The 13,254-nt window shown below is 45.7% G+C and overlaps 1 protein-coding gene across 8 annotated transcripts in view; it reads right to left on the reverse strand.

The window, feature by feature from the left end:
* Nucleotides 1–13,254, reverse strand: part of ubr5.S (ubiquitin protein ligase E3 component n-recognin 5 S homeolog) — a 106,453-nt gene that overhangs the window by 17,137 nt on the left and 76,062 nt on the right. For all 8 annotated transcript variants that reach the window (XM_018223897.2, XM_018223896.2, XM_018223898.2 and 5 more), the window contains 4 exons: nucleotides 9,676–9,944; nucleotides 7,748–7,959; nucleotides 7,373–7,600; nucleotides 5,458–5,531 (listed from right to left, as the gene is read on the reverse strand). In XM_018223897.2, the coding sequence (XP_018079386.1) occupies nucleotides 5,458–5,531; nucleotides 7,373–7,600; nucleotides 7,748–7,959; nucleotides 9,676–9,944 (783 nt within the window). The remainder of the gene's footprint in view (nucleotides 1–5,457; nucleotides 5,532–7,372; nucleotides 7,601–7,747; nucleotides 7,960–9,675; nucleotides 9,945–13,254) is intronic.

Consider the following 13,254-nt stretch of genomic DNA (forward strand, 5'->3'; position numbering starts at 1 on the left):
TTGATGAGGACCAGAAGGAAGCACCAACAACGCATCACACTTACGAAAGTCTTGAACTCGATGCAGGTAGAACTTCAGGGCCCTGACTGGATCAAGAGTGTGTAAGGCCCTTTCCTTAGGGTTAGCCGGAGCAGGACAGAAGGATGGCACAACAATTTCCTGGTTGAGATGAAATTCTGAAACGACCTTCGGTAGGAACGATGGAACAGTACGAAGAACAGCTCTGTCGTGATGGAAGATGAGATAGGGAGCCTTACATGAGAGTGCGCTGAGCTCGGAGACCCGTCTCGCCGAAGCAATAGCAAGTAGAAAAACGGCCTTCCAAGTAAGCCACTGGAGAGGCACCGAGGCCAAAGGTTCAAATGGAGGCAACTGAAGAGCATGTAAGACAAGCGTAAGGTCCCAGACAGGAAAAGGTGCTCGAATCGGTGGAGCCACATGAGCCACTCCTTGCATGAATGTCTTGACGTCAGGAAGCAGGGCCAGACGTCTTTGGAAAAGAACCGAGAGGGCTGAGATTTGAGACTTCAGGGACCCCAGAGACAGACCCAATGTGAGACCTTCTTGTAGGAACTCCAGGATGTGCGGTATGGAGAACTCCCGGAACTTGACCTTGTGCTTAGAACACCACTGACGGAAGGTGGACCAAACTCTATAATACGCTCTGGCTGAGACAGGCTTGCGCGCTGCACACATTGTGTGCGCAACGGCCGTGGAAAAACCCTTCTGGGTTAGGATTTGGGTTTCAAGAGCCAGGCCGTTAAGTTGAGAAGTCCGGGGTTTGGATGCCGGATCGGTCCTTGGGTGAGAAGGTCCGGAAGCGATGGTAGGGTCCATGGTTCTGCCGCTGACAGATCTAGTAGGTCCGAAAACCAAGCCCGTCGGGGCCAGTGTGGAGCAATCAGAATTAGAGTGGTCTGTTCTCTTTGAACTCTTCTGATGGTTCTGGGGATGAGAGGCAGAGGCGGGAAAGCATACGCCAGCTGAAAAGACCACGGAGCCGTTATGGAGTCGACATCGAAGGCTAGAGGATCCCTGTAACGAGCCAGGAATGTCGGGACTTTCCTGTTGTGTCTGGTCGCCATGAGATCCACGTCTGGAAGGCCCGCCGTAGCGATATCTCTTGGAAGACTTCGTCGTTTAGTGACCACTCGCCCGGGTCTAGGGACTGCCGGCTGAGAAAGTCCGCTTCCCAGTTCAGTAACCCCGGAATGTAGATGGCCGATAGGTGAACCTGCTGAGCCTCGGCCCATCGAAAGATAAGTTTTATCTCGTTTAGCGCTCCTCTGCTTCTTGTACCGCCCTGGTGGTTGATGTAGGCGACAGCCGTGGAGTTGTCCGACTGAACCTTTACTGCTTGACCCTGGAGGTCGTGCTGCCAGTGAAGGAGGCCCAATCGGATGGCTCGGATCTAGAGCAGGTTGATCTGCAGACGCTGTTCGCTCTGCGTCCATTGCCCCTGAGCAGACCTGCCCTCCAGAACTGCTCCCCAGCCGAAGAGGCTCGCATCCGTCGTCAGAATGCGCCAGCAGGGCTCTCCGAGACGTTTCCCCTTGGCGAGATGAGAGGTCTGTAACCACCAGAGGAGGGATGATCTTGTCTGTTGAGAAAGTAGTATTTCCTGCATCAGGGATTTTCGTTTCCAGGAGGAGAGAATGTTCCACTGAAGTTCGAGATGGAATTGTGCAAAGGGTACTGCTTCTATCGTGGACACCATGACTCCCAGAACTCTCATGCAAAATCTCGCAGTATGTCGCGGTCTCTGAAGTAGATCCATCACTAATCTTTGAAGGCAGACGACTTTCTCCATTGGGAGAGATATCGTTTGAGATTGAGTGTTGAACATCATGCCTAGGAAGAGCATGGAGTGGCTGGGTACCAGTGATGACTTGGTGAGGTTCAGAACCCAGCCTAGATCCTGCAGTTTGGTCATGGAAGTTTGGAGAGCTTGTTGAGCCTCCTGAATGGAAGGTGCCTTGATTAGAAGGTCGTCGAGGTAGGGAGTGATGTTGATCCCCACACCGCGAATCACTGCCGTGGCTGCGGCCATGATCTTGGTGAAGACCCGAGGGGACGAGGTGAGGCCGAAGGGCAGACTCGTGAATTGGAAATGACGATTTTGGAAGGCAAACCTCAAGTATTTCTGATGCGGAGGGAAAATAGGCACGTGTAGATAGGCATCCTTTATGTCGAGGGACATGAGGAATTGGCCGGGAGACATCGCTGCGATGACGGACCTTAAGGATTCCATCTTGAACTTCCGAGGACGGAGAAATTTGTTTAGTTCCTTCAAGTCCAGGATAGGACGAACTGAGCCGTCCTTCTTGGGAACAACAAAGAGGTTCGAGTAGAAACCCTTGAAGCGCTCTGCAGGAGGTACAGGAATAATAACTTCCGCGAGAAGAAGAGTGGCAATCACATCTTGGAATGCTGAACGTTTGTGCGGCTGCAGTGGGAGCCATGACATGAAGAACCGTGGAGGGGGAGGAGATGAAAACTCTAGGTGATAACTCCGGGTAACGACCTCGTGTATCCAGGAATCCTGAATGAGTGTGACCCATGTTTCTGCAAAAAGTCTTAACCTCCCCCCAACCGGCGTTGCTCTTGTGAGCACGGCGTCATGCCGAGGTAGTCTTATCTGTGGTCTTAGAAGCGTGTTTTCTGTTTTGCCAGGAAGGCCTTTGCTTGTTGGTAAAGCGACCTCTGTTTGTGAATGACGTTCTTGGAGGAGAAGATCTCGAACCTTTGGATTGGGAGGTACGAAAAAACTTTCCCCTACGAAAGGTGGGACGAGCCTTCGGTTGTGGTAGCAGAGTGCTCTTTCCTCCTGTAGCTTGGCTAATGATCTTGTCAAGATCGGGTCCGAAAAGAAGTTTACCCTTGAAGGGAATGGAGGTAAGAGACTTTTTGGAGGAAAGGTCAGCGGACCATAGCTTCATCCAAAGGGACCTTCGAGCCGCAACTGCGAGGGCAGATGACCGGCTGATGACCTGTGTGGCGTCTAGTGAAGCTTCGCACAAGTAGTCGTTTGCGTCTTTGATTTGTGAGGCTAGTTGAGAAAGTTCGTGACGCGGAGCTCCTTCCGCTATAGCGTTAATGAGAGTATCGGACCAGGATTGGATGGCCCGGCTGACCCACGCCATGGCAATAACTGGGCGAAGGGATGAACCAGAGGCCGAGAAAACGGAGCGTAGCAAACTCTATCTTCTTGTCCATAGAGTCCTTGAAGGAAGAAGCATCAGGGACTGGCAGTGCTGTGTTCTTAGAGAGACGAGACACAGGAGCATCAACTGATGGAGGAGATGACCACTTGTCCGTGATATCAGTCGGAAAGGGATATTGCTTAAGGAAGCGTCGATTTGCTTGGAAACGTCTTTCAGGCTTGTCCCATTCCTGTTGAATAATGTGGTCAAGCTGGGAATGAGAAGGGAAAACAGGAGATGTCTTACTGCGTCGTTTAAAGAGAGACTTAGAGGTTTCAGCAATGGCCTCCGGCTCCTGGAGGTTGAGAGTTTCCAGCACAGAGGAAATCAATGAATCCACAGATTCAGACGAAAATTTATGCGATTCCTCCTCGTCATGTTCGGAACCACAAGACAGTTTGCCATCTGAATGATCCTCATCCCCAGAATCAGGTGGAATGGGAGACTGGTGCCTGGGAGGAGAAATACTGTCTTCATCTGACAGAGAAGGGGCTCTGCGCTTAGAAGGCCTCTGTCTAGGATTATCTAGACGGGAAAGCAGCTTGTCCAGGGACTGAGCTAATTTAGGAATTCCGGCGGCCAATTGGGAGGCCCATTCTGGAGTGTGGTGGCCTCTGGGTGGGGAAGGTGGTCTGCTGGAAGCTGGAGATCCCCCTTCAATATTCTGTTCCACCTGAGGTGGAGTAGGTACTGGGGGTTCAATAACCTGAGGCTTACATTTAGTACATAAGGGGTCTTTGTGACCACGTGGCAGGCGTTTGCAGCATTTGGCACAGGCTAAATAAGTAATGGGAGCAGTGGGTGCAGCCCTGGAAAAGAGACCCTCACTTGGCCCATCAGACATGATGATGGCCAACAAGTGGTTGAGCACAGGACAGTGTTAGATTCTCTCACCCCCAATGCTAAGAACTACACACTAACCTGCAGTGGGATAGGCAGGGAAGGAGGAGTAGTTTGGTAGAAGAGGAACCTAAAACAGCGATCGGTTCCCTGTGCCCCTGTGTGCTGCTGCGAAAGTGCGCGTGAAAAGATGCGTTCCACAAGCCAAGATGGCGGCACGCACAGAGGGGAGGAGACACGCATGGCGTCTGAGGCCGTACTGCGCATGCGCGATGCGCACCGAAAGAATTTTCCCCGCCAGAGAGGAGAAGGGCCGTTCCGTGCGGCACCCTGCTATGATGGCTGCGTTCCCAGACCCCCAATGCAGGGGTAGGGAATAGCGAAGAGCGTAGCGCTTGAATGCGCTCATCTCGCACTGCCCAGATTCTTGGCCCTTAGGAAGGAAGGGGAAGTCCCGCCCCCCATAAGACTCCCTGTATGTAAGAGATGAGGGAGGATAAGGGGAAGCCAGGGTGATCTGTAGCGCTTGAAGGCACTCGGCAGCACGAAGCCTGAGAGAGGAAGGATAGGGGCAGAGGAATCAACTTACCTCAGGCCCAGAATCCAATGCTCTCCTTGTCTGCCGGCCAGCACTTGCTCCTCCTGTAAAGGAAGGAGACATCCATTAAGCTGGGTGGTCTGTGCCAGAGCACAAGATGACCCCGGAGACAGGCTCCCACGTTGGAGGATAGCATTAAGAGCCTTTACGCAGTGTAAAGGGTCTGCCTTGCCCCTGGTGTCAGCTTAGCTGACTGAGAATTGTGAAAAAAAAAATAAAAAACATCCTAACCTCCTGAGGACACAACTCAAACTGAGTAAAGCTCCGCCTGCTGGGGGTATAGCCAGTGGAGGAGGAGTCAGTTTCTTATTTTATGGTTGTGTCCTGCCTCCTAGTGGTACTAGCTATACCCATGGTCCCTGTGTCCCCCAAGCTGACTTGGAGAAAATTACAAAAAGCTTTATAATAAAAATCCTTTCCAAATAACATGACAACTAAATGTTTATTTCTTAATAAAAAATCCATACCTGTTCAAAATTGAAGCCATCAATCACATACGGACTATCCCACCTCTATGCCTCAAGCATAGTAATTGCTTTAACTTTCCATTCTGTACCTTCTCCCCAAAGTTCCCCTCCCTCCTACTGTCTATAATGGTATAGCCTGTGCATCAGGCCCTCCTTTCTGCATGCTTGCTTGGATTGTGGATTCCAAAAGATTGGAGAAAACAAGATTGAAATGATTTATATAGTGTAAATGTATTTTGCTTAGGGTGACAGGCCCCTTTAAGTTTATGTATCATGTAATGAATGCTGTTAAACATAACATTAAGCCATCCTAACAGTCTTTACTACCAAGTCTGCAACTTATACTGACTTTGATTTGTGTCATCATCATTTTCATGCTCTGAATCTTCATTATCAAGGCCAAGCTCCAAAAGCTCTCTTGTCCTATTTAAAAAATAAATAAATAAATAAAAAACAACACTATGGCAAAGGGAGGAGACATTATTTGCAAGACAAGCACTGTAAAGGTGTATACTTGGCCTTTAAAGGAGAACTAAACCCCCCAGTGACAACAGCCCCCCTTAACTGCCTTCCATTGTCCCATCCACCTCTCCCTCCCAGCACTGTGTGTATTAGACAGAAAGGTGCCCCTATTTAAAAACCTGAGCCCAAAACGCAAAAGCAGCACAGCAGAGTTACCTGTCGCCATCTTCTGCCCGTTCGCATTTTCATTCAGCCTCTTTGCTGACACGAAGCCTGTAGGGGCCTGTGCAGTTGGACCTAGTAAGCAATCAGATTCGACGGCGCATGCTCCTGCAGGCTTCGTGTTAGTGAAGATACCGGAAGAGAATGCGAATGGGCAGAAGATGGTGCTGGGGGAACTCTGTTGAGCTGCATTTTAGGCTTGGGTTTTCAAATAGGGGCTCCGTTCTGTCTAATACACAGTGCGGGGAGGAATGGGTGACGAAAGGCAGTTAAATGAGAAGGAAACCCTAAAATTGAATGTGGCTAAAAATGCCATATTTTATATATTGACCTTATTGCACCAGCCTAAAGTTTCAGCTTGTCAATAGCAGCAATGATCCAGGACTTCAGACTTGTCACAGGGGGTCACCATCTTGGAAAGTGTCTGTGACACTCACATGCTCAGTGGGCTCTGAGCAGCTGTTGAAAAGCTAAGCTTAGGGCTAGTCACTAATTATCCAGCAGAAAATTAGGATGTTCTGTAATATAAGCTAATGCTACAGGGCTGATTATTTTATGTGCACTTTATATTGTGAGTGGGTCCCTAAGCTCAGTAAGTGACAGCAGCACAGAGCATGTGCAGTGAATCAGCAGAAAAGAAGATGGGGAGCTACTGGGACATCTTTAGAGACCCTTTGCTAAAGGGCTGTGGTTGCCTGGGGTTGGTAGAGAAACCTAAAAAATAATGTACAACATTTCTCTTTAGTTTAACTTTCCTTGTCCTTTAAGGGCGGCTGTTGTTACATGGAGGGTTTAATTCTCCATTCTCCACCTAAAACTGAAAGTGCATGAAACAATATGCCGTTGCCCTGCACTGGCAAAACAGGAGAAAGGGCATAGGTTACATATCAGATACAGAAAAAACACCATTGTATTGGACAGGGCTTATCTGTTATGTGCAACGTAACCTCTGCCTTTTCTCCTTTTTTCCCAGCAGCTTGAATGGCAGCCCCCATGGCTACTCAACAGCTTGTTTATATAATCTATAGTAGTGTTTCTGAAGCAAACATACAGCTTTTACCAGTACATGATAATATATTATATGTTAACTACTTTAAAATGCTTTAATTTTTTGGTGTTACTCTTCCTTTAAGGGGAGAGACACACTGTCAGATTCGGGGCGGAGATTAATCGCCCGGTGACAAATCTCCTCTTTGTCGGGCGACTAATCTCACCGAACTGCCTCTCGCCGGCTAGAATGTAAATCACCGGCGGAATGGCACTCTGAGCGCTTCGTTTTCTGAAGTTGCCCATAGTTGCCTCACAAGGACTTTGGAAAATGAATCGCTCAGTGTGCCATCGCGTCAGCGATTTACATTCTAGGAAGGCAGTTCGGGGAGATTAGTCGCCCCAAAGAAGAGGAGATTTGTCGCCGGGAGACTAATCTCCCCGAATGACATGAGGGTTATTTATAAAAGGATTATAAATGTGTTTTTAGGACCATAATAAAGTTGTAAAAAAGACAAATGAACAGCTGTATTAGCAAATCAATTATATACACAGTTGCATGTGTATATACCACAACCATGAGAATTATGTACCTCTTTCTTTCCAGCTGTGGAGTATCCAATGTTGTTTGTTGGTTCATTGCCTTAATCCAGTATATCAGAGCCTGGAAGACATAGGCCACGTGTTTCAGGGAGCAAACATCCAAAACAGGGAGTACATCAGAGTGCTCATCATTGTGCGAACGCATTAGTGAAAGTGCATAATTCAGGAAGTCTCCACGGGCCGACATCCCCTGTCGAGCAGTAAGCAGAGTGGCTCTTCTATATAAAAAAAAAAACATTAAAAAAAAGTTAGCTAAATCTCAATAGAGGTGCAGCAATGGGATCCCACAAACACACAACCAATACATTTTGGAATCCACCGCATTACTAAAACAATGGAAATGTAGAATTTAAAAATTAAATTACCTTCTTCCCTCAAGAGTCCTCAAACTAGCTTCCTCACGGGCAGTCATCCTTTCCCTGCGGTTGGAATTCTGAGATGCATGAAGAGGATGGTTGGGATGACCTGGATCTCCAGCGGATGATAAGGCGGAGCCATAACGGAGCTGGGCTTCAGTGGAGTCCATTATGCTCACCATCCAGTTCCATGTGGGAATAAGTTTTTCTTCAACATAGTTCTAAAACAAAACAGTTTTCACTAAGGCAACTTTGGGCGACTATTGAAAACGCATCGCCGCGTGTGCATTAGCGCAGGCGACTTTTCATTCTAGCCTACGAGGAAAAATGCTGAGGCAGTTCGGGGAGTCGCTCAAAAGACGAGGCGATTAGTCGCCAGGCGACAATCTCCCCGAATCTCCTCGTGTGGACTAGCCCTAACAGAGCACAAGTCACATGACTGGGGGCAGCTGGCAAACTGACAATATGTCTAGCCCCATGTCAGATTTCAAAATTGAACATAAAAAAATCTGCTCTTTTGAAAAATGGATTTTAATGCAGAATTCTGCTGGAGCAGCAATATTAACTGATGTGTTTAGAATTTTTAAAACAAAAAAAAAACAAAAAAAAAACATGTTTTCCCATGGCAGTATCTCTTTAACTTGGGGAGGCCCATTTATCAAAGGTTGAATTTCAAATTTATGTGAATTTTTTAATAAATTTGATGCTACTCACAATTCAACTGGGAAGCTATTTAAGAAAAAATTCGAGGGTCTAATATTCGATCCAATAGTCCCAACCCGAAAATTAGAATAGTACGAATCGAGTTTTGCTCTGAAAAAAACCTTGAATGTCAGGAAGGCTATTAACATCTCCAAATGGCTCAACAGACCTCTGCCACTGACTTCTACATGAACTCGGCAGATTTAATTTACATTCAAATTAAAATTCAAATGTGTGAATTCTGACAAAAAAACCATGTAGAAAATTCTAATTTACTATTCGACGCTTAATAAATATGCCCCTTAGTATGTTATAGAATTGCTAATTCTAAGCAACTTTTAATTATTTCTGTTTTTGAATTGCCTTTTTCTTCTGACACTCCAGCTTTCAAATGGGGGTCACTGACCCCATCTAAAAACAAGTGCTCTGTAAGGCAACACATTTATTTTTATTTCTACTTTTTATTACTCATCTTTCTATTTAGGCCCTCTCTTATTCATATTCCAGACTCTTATTAATATCAATGCATGGTTGCTAGGGGTAATTTGGACCCTATAAACCAGACTGCTGAAATTGCAAGCTGGAAAAAAGCGAAATAAGTCAAAAAACACAAATAAAACGCAAGCCAACTGCAAATTTTCTCAGAATATCTCTCTATACATGATATTAAAAGTTAATTTAAAGGGGTTGTTTGCTTTCCAAACACATTGTTTCCCAGAAATAAAAACAGTATTTATTTTTTACTGTTTTTCCAAAATCTAAGTTTAAAGTTGAAAGTTCCAGTCTCTGGCGTTTCAGTCTGGCAGCTCAGTAATTCTGGTGTAGACTCTAAACTGTTAGAATTTTGCAACATTTAGTTGATCCATTTCTCAGCAGTATCTTTGGAGTATTAGCAACTATTGTATCAATTCTATCAACTGCCTGTAATGAAACCCAGGGATTCTGCTGAGCAGGGACGACGATAAGAAATGTATCAACTAAATGTATCCATTTAGAACAGTGTACAGGGTCGGTGACCCCCCCCCATCCAAGAGCTGCTTCAGAAGGTGAAAAATGACACTTTCCACTTCAATATTAGAAAAACGGTCACAATTAGAAAATAGAAAGTCATTGGAAAAAGTTGTTATATCTGGCGATCTATCTGAAAACAACTCGTCGTTTGAAGGTGAACAACCCCTTTAAAGGTGACTAACCTTTTAATGCAGAAACATATATAATTAGTAGGACAGCCAAACCTGTAAGTTAACGGCATCTTGATAGTTCAGTTTGACGGCTGCTGGGATCTGTGAATAGACCAAGTGGTTGTACTTGGGGATTAGACCCATCAAGTCAGATATCTGCCGTATCACTATGCTGTAGGCTCTAGCCAGACTGCTTGCTGAAGTTAGATAACTGCTAGAATTGCTTGCTTCAAGGGCTGCGGCTGCTGCTGCTGCACTGGAGCTTATGTTGCCAGTGCGCCTCAGACTGGATGGTTCAATGTAAATCAAGGCACCAGAACTGGCTGCAAAGAAGGGAAGAAAAATCAAAAGGTTTTTACTTATACATGAACAAGTTGCAAAACCTTGGGTTGGCGACTGATAAAAAGGAACACACCGCTAATTTAACTCGAGGAACCCAGTGTATTTGCTGCCTGGAAAAGGGGATTTTGTAATAGTCATATATTGCACAACTTTCCCTTGTTTGTTATAGTTATACAGGAGCAGTGACCAGCTCCATGTTGTAGCTCCCACCCCCTCCAACTATAGTCAGGTGATCCCACTGGTGTCTAATAAAAGGGCAGCCAAGTTTGGGAGTTTTACTTTGAAAGCAGCAAGTAAGTTGCAGGTAAAACTTAGTCCCTTTGTAAAATGTATAATTAAGCAATTGAATTCTTAATGAATCAGATGAAAATTAAGCATAGGACTGGCCAGATATGGGATGACTTTGACGTAGTTGGCCAGCTTAAATATATTGCAATATATGGACAAACAATCCCTGTTTTGTTTAAAGGGTAAGGCATTTTTCAGTAGCAGTATGCACAAAATGTCTCTGTCTTAAATATATTGATCATGGGTTGAGTGCAGAGGAATCTTGTATTTGTCTATATATATATATCTATATATCTATATATCTATCTATCTATCTATCTATATATATATCTATCTATCTTCTGGGAGGGAAGCTCAAAAGAAAAGGATTTAATGGGGATTATCCCAAAATTCCTTTTTTCTCGGAAAGAGTATGTGGGACACAGGGACATAGGAATGGGTACAGCTTTGCTAACGGGTGGGTAGAAGCAAGACCTAGGCATCAAGCCACCGCTTCCTGCTACAGCTTTCTACCAAAGTGTGCGTCAGATGCAGCAAAGACCTCAAAATCGATGGAATTTAAAATCGAAGGAATGGATGGAGGACCAGGTTAGCAGATATACAAACTTGATCTGAGGAGGCCAGGTTCCGGAAGGGCCAGAAAGTGCTAACTGCCCTAGTAGAATGAGCAGTGATGCGCAGAAGAGACGACTTTCCCATTGCCTTGTAGGCTCTACGAATGGCTTCCCTGACCCAGGGAGAGATAGTGACCTTTAAGATGGTTGCTGCCTTGTTGGGGCCAGATAGAAGAACAAAGAGTTGGGGAGGACCTGATGTCCTTTGTACAGTCAAGGTAAAATTTAAGAGCCTGGACCGGGTCCAGGGAATGAAATGCTACATCCTTGGAATTGCGTGGCTTATGACAGAAGGTGGGAATTGTAATGTCCTTATTTATGTGGCAGGAGCTGACCGCTTTGGGGAAAAAGGACGGTGTAGTACAAAGCACTGACGGGTTAGGATAAAACACCAGGTAAGGCTGCTGACAAGAGAGAGCCCTGAGTTCTGAGACTCTGCACGCCAAAGCGATGGTGAGTAGGAATACTGTCTTCTATGTAAGCCACATCAAGGGTATGAAGATCAGGGGCTCGAAGGGTGGAGCCTGAATTTTATAGAGCACTAGGTTAAGGTCCCAAGGTGGCAGAGGATCCCTACAAGGGGGACAAAGGGGTGTAGCAGGAACGTAAGGATGTCCGAGATGGTAGCTATGCGTTGTTGAAAGAGAACTGAAAGAGCGATGGCTGCTTTTTAAGGTAAACAAGTAACAGACCCTTGTCCATACCAGTTCATAGGAAGGCCAGGATATCGGGGACAGAGAGCTTTTCGAACTCTATACTCCACTGGAGACACCAATCCCCATACGTCTTCCAGACGCAGTGGTATGTGTGTGACACCAGCTTGCGGGCTGCCAGGATAGTGGAAACAACAAAGAAAATCCTTTCTGTTGAAGGACTAAGAGTAGGACTCCACGAACAATTTTGTCGCGATCCGATGCAGACGCAGTCGTGTCGGATCAACGCTGCGACACTTCTATCTCTTACCTTATTTTTGTCGCATGCGTTTTGTCGCAGCGCGTCGGATCACGACAAAATCATTTGTGGAGTCCTACCCTTACTTCTCAAGAGCCACGCTAATTTGAATGCATGTAACTGCTCAATACTGATTACTGGCAACACCAAATTGGTTGGATTAGCTCTTTAAGCCTTTAACTTCATAGGCAGGTGTGTCCAATCATGAGAAAAGGTATTTAAGGTGGCCAATTGCAAGTTGTGCTTCTGTTTGAAGAGTGGCAGCATGGGATACTCAAAGCAACTCTCAAAAAGTCTGAAAACAAAGATTGTTCAGTATTGTGGTTTAGGGAAGGCTACAAAAAGAGCTCTCAGAGGTTTAAACTGTCAGTTTCAACTGTAAGGAATGTAATCAGGAAATGGAAGGCCACAGGCTCAGTTGCTGCAAAACCCAGGTCTGGCAGGCCAAGAAAAATACAGGAGCAGCATATGCAGAGGATTGTGAGAATGGTTACAGACAACCCACAGATCACCTCCAAAGACCTGCAAGAACATCTTGCTGCAGATGGTGTATCTGTACATCGTTCCACAATTCAGCGCAATTTGCACAAAGAACATCTGTATGGCAGGGGGATGAGAAAGAAGCCCTTTCTGCACAACACAAACAGTGTCGCTTGTTGTATGCAAAAGCTCATTTAGACAAGCCACTGTCATTTTAGAACAAAGTGCTTTGGACTGATTGAGACAAAAATGTAGTTATTTGGTCATAACAAAAAGCGCTTTGCATGGAGGAAGTAAAACATCAAGAAAAACACCTGCTACCTACTGTCAAATTTGGTGGAGATTCCATCATGCTGTGGGGCTGTGTGGCTAGTTCAGGGACTGGGGCCCTTGTTACAGTCGAGGGTGGGATGAATTCAAAGCAATATCAACAAATTCTTCTTTACATCACTTATGTGCTGTTTGCAGATATAAATGTACTGATGATGTGTCAGAGGGAAAATGGCCCATGGGTGAAAGCTGCTATTTGTTTTAGGGAAATGTAATGGTGCTGGCAAACAAATGGGATGTATGTAGTACAAATAATGCTATTTGGGTGGGGGAGATGTGCCCAACTTAAACACATGGTAAGAAAATGTAGGCTTTACATGTCCCTTAAGCAAAACTAGGTGCTAAAGTAAACCCAATGCAGCAATGTACTAATGTAATGCTCACAATTGGACTTACAATATAGAAGTATGCAGGTAAATAATGAGAAAAATTTGCCTGTTCCCCTCCTCAGAGCCTGTCCCCTGCGTGATTTAAGTGCCAACCCCCGCTGGATTCTGGATGGGAACGGATGCCTGGGTCCCGAGTAGTGCAGCTCAGATCAGGAGATTCAGGAAGGAGAGCACTAAATGTGCACATCCAGATGGCAAGCATAATGTAGATGTGCATGAAGAAGTGATGTAGTGTGACT

The sequence above is a fragment of the Xenopus laevis genome, chromosome 6S, assembly GCF_017654675.1.
Source record: "Xenopus laevis strain J_2021 chromosome 6S, Xenopus_laevis_v10.1, whole genome shotgun sequence".
Classification (NCBI taxonomy): Eukaryota; Metazoa; Chordata; class Amphibia; order Anura; family Pipidae; genus Xenopus; species Xenopus laevis.